The sequence below is a fragment of the Peromyscus eremicus genome, chromosome 3 (assembly GCF_949786415.1).
Source record: "Peromyscus eremicus chromosome 3, PerEre_H2_v1, whole genome shotgun sequence".
NCBI classification, from domain to species: Eukaryota; Metazoa; Chordata; class Mammalia; order Rodentia; family Cricetidae; genus Peromyscus; species Peromyscus eremicus.
Window position 1 is genome coordinate 8526783 of NC_081418.1, and position 18366 is coordinate 8545148.

At 37.3% G+C, this 18366-nt stretch overlaps 1 protein-coding gene across 1 annotated transcript in view; it reads right to left on the reverse strand.

The window, feature by feature from the left end:
• Sema3e (semaphorin 3E) overlaps positions 1-18366 on the reverse strand; it is a 246612-nt gene that overhangs the window by 34704 nt on the left and 193542 nt on the right. The window contains exons 6-10 of the mRNA XM_059256475.1: positions 6218-6337; positions 4965-5107; positions 3320-3434; positions 2837-2906; positions 2-146 (exon numbers count right to left, since the gene is read on the reverse strand). Of these exons, the coding sequence (XP_059112458.1) occupies positions 2-146; positions 2837-2906; positions 3320-3434; positions 4965-5107; positions 6218-6337 (593 nt within the window). The remainder of the gene's footprint in view (position 1; positions 147-2836; positions 2907-3319; positions 3435-4964; positions 5108-6217; positions 6338-18366) is intronic.

Genomic DNA, 18366 nt, shown 5'->3' on the forward strand with positions numbered 1-18366 from the left:
CAGAACCAGGCCTCGGGTAAGGGACTTTTCCTTCATATAGTGACCAGTGGTATTCAGGGCCTTCTTTATGTGCATATGGACCATTAAAGGCTTCCCGGATACTTGACATGTGATAGACACATATAGCATGGCCTCTAAATATATTGCTGAAAAATAAAAATTACAAATCTAGACGTAACTAAGAGTTCACTTGGTCAAACGCCCCAATATATGTATATTAGAATTAAAACTTGAGTAAAAAGCAATTTCTTAAAGCATAGATAGTCTAGAAATCTTAACTATTACAATAATTTAAGTAATGAAGTTTAAAGAGTTTCTATTCCTTTATTTCCTATTTTCTAAATTTGTAAATGACATTAGAAGGATGGAATTGTGCAACTTCACTTTGTAATTGTTGGGTCCTATGGTGTGTTCTTGTGAAATACATAAATAATGAAATGAAATCTTGAATGATTTCACTTCATTATTTATGTATTTATCAATTCTTTGAGAAAGGCAGACACTACAGTGTTAGAGCAGCATCAGAGGCCAGCTTCCAAGGGTCTGTCCTCTCATTCCACCACGTGGTTCTAAAGATCAAACTTAGATCGTCAGGCTTGGCAGCAAGTTCCTTTACCTGCTGAGCCATCTTGTCAGGCCCCCTTTTTTATATCTTTTTAAAGATTATTAGCCATTTGAATTGATCACTTTAAGGGAATGTTTCTATGTCATTACATCTGGAATGCAGCCAGTGACCCTTAATCACTATGATGCTTGCTGCTAATTTTACTACACATTCTAGCTGCATTTTAGTGGGTTTGCTGGGAGCCTTTGCACTCCTTTTTAGCATGGTGTCCTTTAAATATTAGAACATTTGTTAAACTCTCCATTAAAGTCACTGAGTTCTTCAGTGATGGGAAGATTATATAAAACCTCATATGTAGCAGTGATCAAAATAATTTTTGAAATGGTAAGATATCCTTTCAGAGGATAAAGACCATTGTTGAATATGTTACTAGGGACATCTGCAATCACATTTAGTGAAAACATATTGTTATAGTTCTTGAACACAGAGCCATCATTTGAAAGAAGTATGCCCTTTCATAGCCTCCACATTATGTGAATTAAAATAAATGATGTTTGTGAAGGAGCTTTAGTAAAATGTAAAGTCTATGTAAATGTGTTTCCTGCACTCTGGGCCAGCTGTAGAACAGCAGTCATGTTACTGTCTTAGGACATCAATTCACACATTTTTATAACACACCTTGAAGCAATTGGAAATGCCTGGGATACAGGGAAAACTAGACCATCTCAGCTGAGGTGGCCATAAACCTTTGATCACCATTCTACAAATATCAACCTGCATGGCAGGTACAGCTGGGAGCTTTTTTCCCCTCTCAGATTTATATATAAATTGAACAAAGTTGAAATCATGGAAGGAAATCATGTCTTTGATTTCTCTGAATGATCCAATATGCTATCATTTAGGAGATTAGCTTTTAAACTGATCATTTTAACGAATAGAAAATACAGATTACCTCATAGATCAAATTTATCATTCAAGAATTACCACGTGATACAAAAAATCATTTGCTGGCATAAGAAAAATGAAGTAAAAGGAGGCTATCTGTGTATTGTGGTGAATACCAATATATATTAACTTTTTAAATTTATACCAGAATATAGTTAATAGAAAGAATTGTTCCCATGTTCCATTGTTCCATCTGTGGAAGAAAAGGTCTGGTTAAAACAAGATACTTGTTCATAGAGCTTTTAGGTGTTGTAATTCATTAAAAATCACCTGCTGAAAATCTAAACAAAACTGTGGGAAGACTTGAAGTAAGCACCAGCTACAGGTTAGACTGCACCTTCATGTTAACACATTGATGATGAGAACTAGTAACATCAGTCTATCTCTGCTGAAATGCTGAGGTCTTTCCTTCTTTATTCTTGGTGCTATCACTTTCCTTTTGAAAGACACTCAGGGAATTATGTATATAAACTTTCAACTGAAATCAGTCCTATGAATATTTCTTATTTCACATATCAATGCATGTAAAATATTACTTTATAGTACTCTTCCATAGATATGTAAAATGAAAAAAATGTAAAGGGGAAAGTGACATATATCTCAGCTTTAAGCTTGAACCCCACATTTCACAGCTGGGGAGCAGATGACAAGCACGTGTTCATTATGAGTCTCCTTAGGAGGAAGACACAAGAGAAAGTGTGAGGACTTATTCCTGACTAAGGGCTCAGGAGCATTTCTTGGACATAGGTGGCAAGTATCAAAGAACTGATCTAAACTGATGTTGGAAGGGCAAGTCATGTCCAGCAGTAGCAGTGAATAAAGGGGGCAGGGGAGACCCAAAGCCAAGAACTACCGAGGTAAACGCTGAGCTCTGTCAAGGTGTTATAGCCATTGGAGAAGCCAGAGAGAAAGTACCCCAAAACTAGTGCTGAAGAGTTACTAGAGCACTTTGAAAGCCTGGATTAGAAATTTTCATCTGAAAAAATCAAATAATTAACCTAGACTTGACGATATGGGAGTGCTAGCTTATAACTCAACCATTAAAAACGTCAAATAGTTGTACACGGTAATGAAAGAGATTGGGGGAGCGAGCAGTTGCAAGAGGATGGTGGGACGCTATGGACAAAACACTAAGGCTAGCCCAGGATTGTGCTCTGATGAGTGAAGGCCAGCAGCAGTCAGGGGAAGCAAGAGAGACTGGACACTTAGAAAGAACAGAGGCTGGGAATGAAGCTGGGGTCGGTCTCTGAGATATGGGCATCATGAAAGGTACTGCACTGAGACAATTTTTCTTTTATAGTGTTTTATTGACTATCAATTTCTCACCTGGTAGTGTTAAACAGTCCAAATATCACTGGATTCTTAGGATCTCTGGTAGGCAGTAAAAACACATCCTCTGAAAGATTGAAAGACCATTCCATCCGTTAGTATTTTAACCTTCTTTGCATGTGAAGAAAACATATTTACATAAAACAGTTCAGAACTATGTATTTTAAGACCTGATTTCTCATTCTACAGCTGTGATCAGAACAGAACGAACCATTGCTCTGCTCTGGGTGGAGACTTCTCTGAGCGACAGAGAAGGACCGAGCAGTGCTCCTCTACAGGAGTGAGATGAGTCTCTCTGTCATGCAACTCTTCTGTCCTACGAGGTAACTGGGTCAAAGTGAAAAGACAGAAACCTGCCTTTGGTCTGAAGAGGTCAAATACTTTCAGCAGACCTTTTCTCCACATATACCCGAGAGAGAGACAGGAATAGAGGAGTGTGCACACAGAAGAGGAAAATGTAGACCCTCCAGAAATAGTTACCCAGCTCATCAAAATATGTATCGATTCCATTCACTCCTGGTACAGAGCAAACCAGCCTCGCTTTAAGGAATGTGCTCCACTTGTTCACCAATATCCTCTGTCCTCCCACATCATTCTGGGAAAAATGAAATGGACAAATGAATACTTAAAAGAACATTTACAAAGCACGGTTTAACGTGGTAAAATGGGCAGATAGTTTTGTTGTTTGCTTGTGTGTGTGTGTGTTTGTGTGTGTGTGTGTGTGTGTGTGTGTGAACATTTAGAAAAATCCTCAGATAATATTACAAATAATTTTCTCTCACTTCTCCCTTGCATTGCTTTAACAGGGGAGTGCTTTTTGTAAAGATTATTTTAATTTTTAGTTTCCTATGTGGAGAGTGGACACCGAGCCTATGCATGAGCACCACGTGTGTGCTGTGCTGCAGAAGCCTGAAGAGGTCGTCTCATCCCCAGGGTTGGAGTCCCAGGTGGTCCTGAACTGTTTAATGTGGGTGCTGGGAATTGAACTGAGCTCCTCCTCAAGAACCACAAGTGCTCTTAGCTGCTAAGCTATTTCACCAGCCCCTCAGTGTGGTGCTTTACCCAAGCACTCTCAATATATTTTCTAGCTATTACACATATTAATATGGATGTGCCTCCTAGATGAAGTACTGGCTTTATAATGTAGTAATCTTGCTTATTACTTGTCCATACATGCTATACCTGTCTCAAGAATTTGGATGGATCATATCTTTTCTCCCCTTGGAAAGAAAGTTTATGAGGCAAAGCATGGTGGCTAATATCTGTAATCCCTGCACTTAGGGGTCAAAGGTCATTCTCAGCTGTATATGTGTATGTTTATATACTATGTGTGTTATTATTATTAAATATGTTCCTAAATCGTACTGGTTTTGCTTTTTTTTTTTTTTTTTTGTTCTTTTACTACAGAACTGATCAACTGAATTTTCATACCCAGGTATATAAAGGCCCAAATAGATTATAATAAAAATAAAAGATGAAACTAATAAAAACTTGTTAAATCAAATTTAAAAATACTATCGAATTGGGCCAATGTGATGGCTCAGAAGGTTAAGGCACCTGCAACAAAGCCAGAGGATCTAAGTTCAATCCCCAGGACCCACATGATGGCAGAAGAGAACATACATCTAACATCCATGAACATGCATGACATGCGTGAACAGTAACACACATACACAGATATGCACACATAAAAATGAGCAAATACATATAATATTTCAAAAATAGAACAAACTTCTATTCGGAAAGAAATGCTAACTGTAGACTATTTCCTAACATGGCTTTGAAAATGAGAAAACTCATCAAAGGCAAGCCTCTTTTACAGTGAAACTGTCATTAGAATGAAATTACAGACATAACACAGGAAGCTTGGTTTAGTAAATATTGTGTTAAGAAAGTCTACAGAATACTTTAAAATATTTAAAGTGGAAAATTCCTTGAGAACACATCGTCAGATAGGTAGGGAAGGGGTGCAGATTGTGGAAGAGTCCAGGGAGATGAATATGATCAAAGCATGCTGTAGGAAACTCTGAAAAGAACCAATAAGAAACATGTGTAAAACTGTAACAGAGGCCTGCTATACACTGTGAAGTGGGCAAGTGTAGAGACACAGACACGCCATCCTCACCATGCACAGCCGCCCCACGCGGGCATAGATCGTGTGGGCACTGTTCTCCGCTTCCAATGCCTTCTCAGTAAAAAAGAAGTACATTTTGTTGTCATCCCGGTCTTCATTATCAGGGATCATATACGAACCTACAAATTTTGGTTCTAAGGACAAAATATAAATGAAAAAGAAAAAAATATATATATAATGGTGTGATAACAAAGTGACTTTGATAAATTATTTATTGTTAAAGTCTCATCAGTTTGTGTAAAAAGACAAACCATCTTGAAAGTTTTATAGAATTATTGAAAATTAGATAACTTTCCTCATTGTATGGCCAAATCAATGGATATTTAGAAAATGCAATTTAAACAGAAAACAATTTTAACAGTACATGTTGCAAACCGAGTGCATTTAGTGACAGTAGAAACTGGAGGGATTACAAAAGCAATCTCTATGCAGTTCTTCTCAATCTATAGAAAATAAATGTACACTAAGTTCCATATTTAAGTTTAAAAGCATATTGTTATTTGTTTTTAATTCATGTGTAACCTTACCCAATAAACCTCATGGAAGACCTCTTATTTTTAAATGAGAAATTGAAGCTCTTATGTTTAGAGTCTAAAGAGTCCATTGATGCAGTGGCAAGCAGTTTAAAGATAACATGTGTGCATGCGGAAGCTTAAGCCCATGCTGAAAATGATGAAAACACTCACTATAACATGGTGTTTTCACTCGTAGATCTACCAGTGTGCGACAAAATAGAAAACTTACTCATGTGCATGCGTGTGTGTGTGTGTGTGTGTGTGTGTGTGTGTGTGTATGTCTGTGTCTGTGTCTGTGTGTCTGTGTGTAACTACAGTTATGTAGTATACAGACTCTGGTTAGGGAATAATGAGTGATCCTCCTAAAGTTTGATTTGTCTCTAAAGTGCGACATGACCGTATTAAAACAAGCAAGGCCCACAATGACTGCAGCAGCAAGGATGCCAGTTGTGCGTCTTTACTTTTCATATATTCAATTTGCTTGTTTCATTTAGCTCTTTATTTATTTATTTATTTATCTAAGGACGGCTGTAAATAAACTTATTGCATAATTAAGGCAAATCGTTTTATATATGAAATGACAAACACATATACGTATTTTGGACTCAAGAATGCGATAGTTACAAAGACCATTTTGTGTTTATACTTTAATTATCAAGATCGCAGACTTAGCTGCGGACTGTAGGCTTGTTTTCCGCTCTGATTTCCAAGCCCTTGTCTCATTTCTACCTTTCAGCAGTCGTTCGTCATCATGCTCTGTGCGAATATGGCCGAGCTTCCCCAGACTGCGGAAGATCGCAGAGTCTCTGCCCCAGTAGTCACTGTAGAGTCCAGTAAAGAGTTCGCTGCCTGCACAGGTGCACGGGGAAAAATAAGTCAATGTCTATTGAAGGTGAAGCAGAAGCCATTGTTACGTCAAGCATACCGCTTTAACACACATCCAACTTGAGGCCGTCAACGTTTTTAGGGGAAGAAGGGATGCAACTCCACAGCAGTGTGTCAAGTCCAGTTTGCCTCTTAGCTGTGAACTCTGAGCCTCATTTCCTTTCTGAACAGGAAAAGGAGCAATGCTCTCAGTCCTAAGAGAAAGCCACCATGGGTGGGGTGGGGGCACTAGTGGATGCTGAGACCTTCGGGGGGAGGGGGTATGACACTGTGGAGGCTGAAATGGGGGTGGGGGGCACTGCTGGATGCTGAGACCCATTTGGTGATGTAGCCGGGGTTCATCTTGTTTTACAACATTTCTTTCAACCTTGATACAACTGTGATACAACTGTGTCACGTATTACAGTGGGTCAGTTAACTCAAGTGCTTCTTAGGTCAAACTTGTTGCCTTTAACATGATTTTGCCATGGGAAGTACAAAGTCTGGTGACATCGTGTCTACTCCAATTGGTTGTCTAATGTGTAAATTTATAGCCAGTCAGAGGAGACTGGTAAAAAGAGCTCAAGAGTCTGGAGTCAGCAGAATGACTGACCTTAGCTGCAGCACCAGGAGAGGCCACAGACTTAAAACAGGTCCTGGGATTATTCAAATTTATGTAGGATCTTGAGAAATTACAATGTGTTTTTAGAGAAAGAAATAAAGACATTAGTAGCTTAGGAGGAGAGGACAAAATTCTTTTTAAACAGATAGAAACTGTGAGGGCATAACCTGAGCCTCAGAAACGTTATCACCTATGAAGCATGGGGCCTTTGAATGTTCTTTCCTGTAACTACAGAGTGTAATTGGTGTGCATCAGTGGGCCCAGGAGGCCCGCCAGGGTAATGCCCAGCCTCACTGTCCTGCTCTGTCTCTGATGAACCAGAAGTTCCCGGCAAAGAAGCAAATAGTCACAGTAGATCTCTGGAAATAGGAACCTCATTTAGAGTGGTCAACTTATTTCCTTAGTGTGTGCCCAGAACTCTAACTGGGTTTGAAAATAAATACAGAGATGATGATTCTTGAAAAAATACATTACTGTTTTTTTCTTTCTGTATGTATATGTTATATACACAAATATATACATACATATGCAAGTGTGTGTTCACTCAGGAGAGGCTGCAAATGTGTTTGCCAGTATGTGGAAGTTGGAGGTCAAATTTGAATGAGATTCCTCATGTGTCTTCCTTCCTTCTTCCTTCCTTCTTCCTTCCTTCCTTCCTTCCTTCCTTCCTTCCTTCCTTCCTTCCTTCCCTCCTTCCTTCCTCCCTCCTTCCCTCCCTCCCTCTCTTTCTTTCTTCCTTCCTCCCTCCCTCTCTTCCTCCCTTTCTTCCCTTCCTTCTTTCCTTCCTTCCTTTTTTCTTTCTGTCTTTCTTTTTTTGAGACATGTTCTTTCTCTGGGATCTGGAGCTCACTGATTCAGCTAGGCTAAATGGCTAATGAGCCCTATGGCCTCTCATCTCTGCTTCCTAGGCACCTGAATTAGAAAGAGTATGCCATGCTGGACTGTTTAGACACTGAGACTCAAACTGAGGTCCTCAAACTCGGGCATAAGCCTTTATTAACTCTACCCTCTCTTTAGGCCCTGCTGATGCTTTTCTGAATCCTGAAAATTCAGAATGTGTTCCTATGTGCAAACTTGTGATTTAAAGTCTTTCATATAAGAAAACTCACAATAATTGCCTTTCTAATTTAATGTCACTTTATGCCATCAGTTTTGGAATTAAGATGAAAATGTTACCACTATAAAAATTTGACCAAATAAATTAACTCAATTTAAGGAAAGTGGAGATACTGCTTATAACTTCATTTTTTAGATTTGTTTCAGAATCTCTAAAGTTTTTTGTCTAGCATAAAATCTTCAAAACTTTTTTTAAAAATTCAAATTATCACACACATTTGTATGGTATAAAGTTTGAAAAGTGTCAACTGAGTTATATAAAAGGGAATTTATAAAGATGTTTATTTCTAATAATAGTTAACTATTTAGTCTCAAAAATAATTGCTTTATTATACCAGTTAGAAATAGGTTAATGAGACATGCATAAATCAAATGCACATTTTTAAAAGAAGCATTTACCATTATTATTGCAATATACTAACTTTCATTTTTTTGAAAATATCAAATATAAATGAGACATTTTTCTGGTTATAAAACCCACAATGGAGGTTTAAAAACTATATAGAATATAAATAAATTATATGTCTTCTGGCAAAAGAATTCACTTTTTTGTTTAGTATGGTGATTTATTTTAAATTTCACATTTCCCGGCTGGATAGACGGCTCAGTGGTTAGGAGCACTGTCTATTCTTCCAGGGGGCCCAGGTTCAATTCCCAGAACCCACATGACAGCTCACAACTGTCTGTAATTCCAGTTCCAAAGGACATGACACCCATGGCAGAACACCAGTGCACATAAAAATCAATCAATCAATAGTTTCACATTTGCACTCTACAACAAAAGCAATATTTATTCCTTGTTATGTACTTAAAGATTCAGTTTTCAACTAGGCAAACAAACATAATTTTCAAATGCTACTTTGAAACAAACTAAGTAGAAACTTATTGTGTGGAAATTAATTTGATTATTGTCTTTTTATTAATTCATCATTTTTTAGCCAGGACTTAAGTATTCCTGTGAAATTATTTTCTTGGCCTATATGCAGGACAATAATCAAAATCCACAATAGTTGGACAAGTATTGTTGGTAATAAAAGCAGCTCCCAAATCTAGCTGAGAACTTTCTCGTTAGGACCATGCTGTTCGTTCTTGATATATATTTATAAACTTGTCAAATTTGCTTTCGATAGAAGAGCAGCTATCTTTTCTCAAAATGGTACAGCATGTTTTGCTTTATTTTCAGGGGGACAACTGTCTGTCTGTCTGTCTGTCTCTATCTATCTATCTATCTATCTATCTATCTATCTATCTATCTGTTTAATACAGCACATCTTCCCACTTTTAATTCCTTCCACCTCTCTCCCACATCCTTTCTCAAATTTATGTCATTTTCTTCTGTAATTATCATTGTTTTATATATGTGTATGAACATATGTGTGTATATGGCTTCTATTGAATACATTTATTATGGACCATATATTCATGAGTATAGGGCTGAGCATTTGAGCATAGGCAATCTATCAGGGGACTCACCCTGCACAAAACTGGCTCCCTCTCCCTCAGTAGCCATCAACTGCTTATAGCTAACCCTATAACCTACAGCAGTGACCAGCCCAACAGGATACGTCCAACAGTACAAGAGTGGCACTAATATCTTGGGGATAACTAACAGCTGTCGGATTAGACTTGAGATCTGCTCAGTTGGAGGGAGCTCATGCCTATAGATGTAAACCTTGGCAAGAACTTGTGGACAGAGAGGTCACAGACCTTAGAGAGGAAAGTGTTGTTACCATTTTGCTAAACTGACATAGTATCCAGCTGTCTCCTAAATGCTCATCCTAATCCCCGTAGATCAGCGCAGCTCTCACCCCTCACCAAAAAAAAACATCTTCCTGCCATGGACAGAGACTGTTATAGAAACGCATAACTGATCTAAGTGCAGAATTGGTGACTCTGAAGTGCCAATCCCCATTTGTGACATCTAGAAAGGATCAGAGAACATTCCCGAAACAGGGCAGAAAGATTGTAAAAGCCAGAGAACACTGAGAACTGCTGTAAAATAAAATCTTCTGGACATGACAGTGACGTTGCACATCCCTGAACTCTCTACAGCTACAGCTGCTTGGGTAAGTAAGAGCATCCCAACAGCAGCACCCCAGTCAGCATCCTACCATGGATGCAGGGAGAGCTCCCAGGACTTCACTTGGAGAGTAGACCTTTTCATAAAGCAAGCAAGAAAGGGAAAAACAAATGAGCTGAATGTTCACAGTCAGCAGATCAGGGTGAAAAGTGGCAAGTGCCCCGTTCACTCCTCTCAACTCGGCTTTCTCTTTGAACAAGAGAGCAAGTTTTAACAGTGTAGAGATCTGTTGTGTTCATATCATCTATCAACATACAAAGAATGAGAGTTATGATACTCAGGAAATAACATAAAGACAAAGATATAGAATATCCATTAAATTATAACTTGGTAAGTTTTATAAATACTTATACATATTTATGGATGGAGAAAAGAGAATTTTTGAGACAAATTCATTCAGTGGTTAGCTATGTAAACCATTTCCTGGGATTCAGTCTGCCCTGTTTAAAGGGGCTTGAGAATCATAAGCTATTATTATGGAAATGCAGTCTTCTTACTCCTGTCCACATATCTCACCTCAATCATTCCAATTTAGAGATTTGTTGCAAAGATCTGCCTGGCTTGATCTAGGCCGAACAATGCCCATGTCAGCCAGTAGATGGCAGCCGTAGGATAGCGAATAATGGCCTGTCTTGGCAGGTTGTCTACTCCAAGATGATCTATTTTCAGTTTTACCCAATTTCTCTTTTTGTAGTTAGATGAAAGAAAATACTTCATAAAAACTCAAATAACTAAATGTAAACTTTACTATTTAAACTTCAAAGGAGCTAGCCAGGTGTTAAACACCATAAGCTATGGAAACTGAACCAAATGTGTTTTGGTCGGGCATGTTAGCTGTTCCTCAGAAGAAGTTTCTGCTTTCATGTATTATTTCAGTGTGGGAGAAAAAAAAAAACAAATCAAGCTCTAATACATAGGTACTGTGTGCTTGGAAAACCATTTCTCAAAGGAAAATAAAAGGAAGATAATACACTAACAATAAACATAAATAAATTAGAATTCAGCTTTAGGTACAATTAACACCTCATAGTAGTAATTAAATGAGTGAAACTATTCCATGTCACAGTAAAGAAAATAAGTATTTAAAGAAAATAAATATTTCCTTAAAAAACACTTCTTTAAAATTATAACTATTTGGTGTCATTAAATTTTGAGTCAATATTTTGCTAAATTCCTGGAATGAAACAACAAATAACATCTTGATAAATCTTATTTCCCAGTTTTAAAAAGGAAAAAGATTCATATACAGGGTAAAATTTAGGGTTTCAACGGTAAGTGCAGACACATCCATAGCCTTATATTTCTATGAACACAAATGTATTATCTTAGACAATGTTTTAACTTGTTTCCGATATATTTTGATGTTTTGAATAAAAACAAGGTGATGTTTGTGCCAAATAATGTCTTTAATTACTATAAAACTGGATTTGAATGGTAAACAATGTTGTATTAATTTTAGGTAGCTAACTAGTTATAAATGAACATAAGATACATGTTTTTAGGGCATTTTGACAGGGGAATAAAACTTATCACACTCAATAATAAGATTATAGTTGAGATAACTCTGCACTGGAAACAAGCTGTGCCCAGCTCTGAATCTTCCACTTGACCCTGAGAAAATTGCCATTGTCTTAAAGTACTGGTTCCCTATTGGAAACAAAGGAGTCTCATCACTGCTCACTTTACTTCTGTTTGTATGGCTACTGCCCAGTTCCCCACACAAACTTCCATGGCCATCTGTTTCCACCATGGAGACCTGCTTACCTAAAATACAACAATATCATCTTGCTGTGTTTCTATTGGCTCTTTATGTACTTGACCTTATACCCTACTAAAATATGGGTTACTGAAGATGCTCAATAAGCATTTATTGAATCAATGGACAGCTAATTAATTAGTAGTCAAATGTACCTAAGCAGCCCTTCTGGTGTTAAAGATGCTGTGAAATATAATAGAAAGTACTCAGAATAAGATTGAATTTATTTTTACATTTACCTTTAAAGATGTAAATATTTTGACCATTTCATCCACAAGTGCCATATTTACATCATCCTCATCCTTTTAGCTCGAGCCTCAAATCCTCTGTGCCTCTCCTCAAATTCATTGATTAATTTTTTGAATAATCGCAGGGAAAAACTATCAATTGATAGGAACCTACCAGGCATTTATATAAATAAAGGCATCCTTGAATTTTTATTTTTATCTTAACATTAACAATAATTAAGAACACTAAATATGAATATTATAACAATGTAATTATTAATGATTACATTAATGATAACTTTATAATTATAAATCATAAATCCATAGATTCCATTTTTTTCTAGCATTTGCCCACAGTAGTTACAGCCTCAAGGCCCTGCTGCTATCACAAAGCTGTGTATATAATAAACTGCTTCCAAGAAAGAAAAAAAATGATTATTCTGAGTTATATAAAAAAGTTAACAAATCCACCCTAAGTTAATTTCAAGGTAAAATATGCAATAAACACTTTTCTATATAGCTTCATTTATATAATAGTATTCTATTTGTAGTTTTAATTAAACATAATACACCTTTAGTATTTTAGGAAACTCATCAATCACTTAGTTAATTATTATATATCCTCTGAATTTTTATTCACTCTGTAGGAATACATATTTTAACTTGTTAGTATGAGCAATTCACAATAATTATTTGTAAACTTCTTATTTTATTTTACTCAAATGTTTCTCCTATTTATGTTATGCATGCATGCTCTAGGATTTATAATAATATTAAATGCATCTGCTTTGTGAGTAAGTGAGCGTCCATACTAAAAGGACCCATAAACAGTGTGATGTCATTAGGTAGCTAGTTGTTCGGGCACTTTGCTTTCTTGTCTTGCCAGTTGACTAGCTTTAATCATTAATGTTAAGGAGGTGGTTTCTGGGGCAAAAACATAAAAGAAAAGTGTGTTCATTTGCTGACACAAATGACCATAGCTGTATTTTCTTAGTGGCCAGCCAGTGACATCAATCAATACAGTCATGGTCAATTAAATTCCTAAGGAACATGATGGGAACCCAAGCTTGGAAAGCAGGGATATTTTTTGGGAGACACTGAGTGTTTCTTTTTCCTTTTCTTTCATTTGAGGAAATAATTATAATATAAGTGAAGTATTCAAATAGCTCCTTGGAGACCCTCAGTCATGGCCAGACGCTGCAGTAAGCATGTAGACAGTGGGCATTTTGCCAATGTGAGGGAGCAGCAGTCATGAATAAGATATTCTTTAGGGATGGCAAAGTGGTAAGCGAGTAACTTGAAGTCTGTTTCTATGCAATTGGGGTGAATTTAAGAAATGAATATTCATTCCTAGCTGCCCCTGATATAAATATACTCATTTCAGGAGAAATGATTACTTATTCTTAAATGCGTTGCCACTAACAACTGGAAACAATCACTTATATTTTCCTGATATGCTCTTCAATTATTTTCTGTTCAATCAATATTTATGTTTAATTCATAGAACTAGTAATTGCGTATATATTCCCAAATAATCATTTTTTTTAAACCAAAGTTCACAAAAAATTCTAATGTTCACAGACTTTGTAGTTTTTTTTTTGCTGAAAAACTCACATGGGATCATAGATGCCTAAAAATTTTATTTTGAAAGTATCTTAAAACTTATTATTGCGTATGCTGTGTGTGTGTGTGTGTGTGTGTGTGTGTACATGGGAATGGGAATGGGAGTGTATGCTACATGTGGAGATCGGAGGGCATTTCTCTTACTATGGGATCCACAAATCAAACTAAGGTCACCAGGCTTGTGTTGCAAGCACTTAACCTGCTAAACCATCTTGCCAGGCCCAAAGTAAAATTTTTAACGGTGGCTATTTACTGAAATCAAAAATTAAGTCTTTGACTTGTATCCCTAAGAATGTTCTAATAAGAGTTAGCACATTCAGAGCTGGGAAGACGGCTCTGTGGGTTAGAGCAGTTGCTAGGCAGGCATAAGGACAGTAGTTTGGATCCTTGGCACCCATGCAAAAAGCTCTGTGTCCACACACATGCCTCGTGAACCCGAGCTGTGAAGATTGGCGACCAGTCTAACTCCAGGTAAATGAGAAACTCTCTGTCAAAGGAATAAAGTGGAAAATGTTAAAGAAGAACAACCAATCCTCCTCTGGTGCTACACATATGGGAAGAGGTGCGTGGAGGCACACACACACACACACACACACACACACATACACACACACACAGGGAGAGAGAGAGAGAGAGAGAGAGAGAGAGAGAGAGAGAGAGAGAGAGAGAGAGAGAAGGTGATCCTTTTCGAAAGAAACATGACCCAGCAAACTGGTTTCTCTAAACACTTTCTCCTTTCATCTTGCTATAGTGTAAGCATTTCTAGTGTAAGAGAATTACAATACACCAGAAATTCTATCAAAATTAATTGGAAAATAAAGTATAAAAACTTAAGTATCCAAAGGATTGAAGAGAAAGTAGAAGACAGCTAGCCTAAGGTGTATTTCATCACACATAACAGATGAAAAGAGAGAAAATATATGACACAAAGAAAATATTTCACGAATTTTGATTCCACAGACCACCAAGTAACATGCTCGCTGTTTTATTTTACTAAACAAGTCAGTGCTAAGCTCCTTCTGGCTATTAGAGAGCCACAAGGAAGTGACATAGAGTTTAGTACAAATCTCAGGGTATCCATGGCTTTTAAAGCTAGGGAGTACTTAGCAGTTATTAAAGTAGCTTTAATCGAATATTTGTGAGTACCCCAGGGGAAGAAATGGGCTAAATACACACACACAAAAATTGTACTTGAGGCATGAGCTTCTACATGTAGCACCAAAACAAATCAGGTCTCGGTGACATTGAAGGAGGAAGGTGTACTAATGTTTGACCTCAGTTTAATTGGCTTCTGATCATGGGAAATATGCCTCCATATGGCTATCACTTTGCTCTTGAATTCTTTTTAACATAGAAGCTGTTACCATTTCATTCTAAATCAGATATAAATTTAATAAAAGCATGCATATTGAGTTCTTTCATTTATTAAATATTATTATTCAGCTTTACTCCAGAGAATCTTAAATAATGTGAATTATTTAACTGAAATTATAATTGAATCCAAAGCTAAGAAATAAACAGTCATGTTGGCTCACACTAATGCCAGAACTTGGGAGGCAGAGACACAAGTGGGTCTATGTGAGTTTGAGACCAGAGTGGCCAACATATCAGCTTCCAGGCTGGCCAGGGCCACATAATGAGACTCTGACTCAGTAAATAAGGTTAAGAAATACAATAAAATATTTGCTGTTTTGGAAGAATGTTTGAGTTGGGGAGTGGAAACACAGAGTAGAGGAGGGAAGATAGGCAAGGGAAATAACACTGGAGGCCATCTGAATACATCATTGAAAGCTCCTGCTGGAGAAGCTCCCATGTATATACAGAGCACATGCTCCCGTTAGTGATTATGAGAGTATGCACAAGGCCTGTGCAAGCTCAAGGCAGACACAATCCCATCACTGAGGGAAGAGGAGGACAGGAAGTCACACCCCTAGAGGAGGAGGTATTGATGATTGATCACTTCCCAGTAGAAGATCACATATCCAAAAATATATGGGCAACACCAAATGGACTTGATAGGGACTAAAAAAGGGGGGCAAACTTGGGTGGTTTGAGCGGGGGACTGTGTTCTGGGAGGAGTTGGGGGAGGGTGAATATAATCAAAACACACTGTGTGAAATTTCTCAAAGAACTAATAACATTTTTTTCTTCTTTGAGGCCTCAGAGTCTTATGAATATTGCTATCAATGTGAGTGTTTTCTCATTAAGTTAGTCTTCATGGGAATAGGTATTATAATTTATGTGACATACAATGAACGAAGACACAAAGAATAATGATGAAAAGATGGTCAGTCATCTTTGTGGGGGGTCTTGTTTTAGCCCATGAGAACAGAACATGCATGTCTATAAAATACCACATTGATACATCCTTCTCTGTCAGAGTAGGCAACATCAAACTTGCCAAATTCCTAGTCAGGTAGCTCCATTTTCCAGCTAGCTTTTCTAGTACTTTTTCAACTGAGTGAATTATTTTGACTTCCTATCATGTAAAGAACTGTGGCTCACATAGATTATCAGGTTTCCAGTCCAGTGGCTACAGCTTTCCACAGTGAGTAAACGATTTCTCCAAAGTACTTTGGGATGAGAGAGAATGGAAAAATATGAAGAATTATATTTTCTTTTCTCTTTGGATGGATTGTTCTATAACTTTTGTGTTTAGCTTGGAGAGCCATTTTTTTTATTTGATTTCTCTTCTGAATAAATAAAACAGCCCACAGATGGCAAGCACCTCACATTTCAGCACAGGGGGATTCAATCTAGTAGTTCAATGAAATTCACTTGGCAATGTCTATCCAGTAATACTCCCCCTTACTTCAGCTTTAAATTCCAGACTCCATGAACAAACAAGCTCCAGAAAGACCGAGTCTGCAGTGACATAGACAGCTATGGAAATGACTATTTTCACCATTTAAACAAAAGGTTTAAATGATCAGTTCTTCTCTTCCAAAAGTTTGTGGATTTCACTGTACAGGAATTCATACTATGTAATATCCAAACTCCAATATCTTTCTAATAAGGAAAATATCTCAAAATTTGATTTTTGTTTGCCAAAGTTTCCCAGTCTGTACTCCATCCAGACATTCAGTTTATCAAATGTATGCATTTTAATTCAGATCCTGCCAATTTCTGTGGTGGAATGTCTAGCAATTATGGATATAGTATTCACCAAGAATGTTATTACTAATGTTGTGATTACTACTGTCTAAACTGTTTTAACAGTTCTGTTTTTATATTTAAGGTCTCTTCATACTCTACACACACACATACACACACACACACACACACACACACACACACACACTACATCTTATGCACAGATTTATAAAGGAGCTAAAATATTTTAAAATAGTCATTTTATTTTAAATTATTTATCTTTAAAAGTGCATATTTAGCCAAGTCAACTTACTCTGTGACATTTTCATTTTATAACGTTTTAAATTATAATGCTATGTCAAAGTTTACATGATCCAGAACCATAATCCAGACAGAGAAGTGTGGTGAGCAGAACACAAGACCCATCAAAATATGGGAAAACGTGAAGAAAATGAATTCTCCAGTGTACTGTCTGACTCAAACACAACATATTTTACTTTTCTTTTTCTTTTTTCTTTTTTTTTTTTTTTTGAGACAGGGTTTCTCTGTGTAGCTTTGCGCCTTTCCTGGAACTCACTTGGTAGCCCAGGCTGGCCTCGAACTCACAGAGATCCACCTGGCTCTGCCTCCCGAGTGCTGGGATTAAAGGTGTGCGCCACCACCGCCCGGCCATATTTTACTTTTTTATGCTTAATTTTAATTTTATGTGTATGGGTATTTTGTCTGCATGTGTGTCTGTTTATGTGGGTGCAGTGGCTGTGGAGGCCAGAAGAGGGTGTCAGATCCCCTGGGGCTGGCTTTAGAGAAGGTTATGGGACAATGGGAATTGAACCTCTGTGTTCTGCAAGAGTAGCCAGTGCCCTTAAACTCCAAGCCATCTCTCCAGCCCTTCAGTGTACATTTTAATTAAACATCAGCAAAGTAGTCTAAATTTTTTCAGTTTACTTAGAATATGGTCTCTACAACTTGTAGTTAGTCCTTTCTTCAAAGAGAAATGATCATTGATGAACAATTATATCGTAATAATAGTATCTTGTGCATAGAGACCCTCTGAGCTTCTCAATACTGAGAACACAGAAACACTCTTAGCACACTTGTTAGGTATCAAGAATTGCTTTCATTTATTTTATATGTAGAACGTCTCATGTATTCATATTGTCACAGTTCAGAAGTACTTCAACAAGCACATCATTTCCAATTCTAACTAATACAGAAAAGCATGCTTCTTTATTGTGGCAAGATAGCTCTCTGGGCAACTCATTTAATTAACCTGAATTAGACAGCAATGTCTTTCCGACAGTGTGGTCTTCCTGCATTGTTCCAATGCAGGAACTTAGTGCTGGTTTGAGCTGGTCAGCTCTATAGTCTATAGTCTAGCTTAAGAAGGATTTAGATGAACGGACACGAGGTGTCTCAGCAGTTAATGTGCTTGCCTCCAAACCTGATGTCCTGAGTTAGTCCTCAGCATCCACACGGTGGAAGGAGAGACTTGAGGCC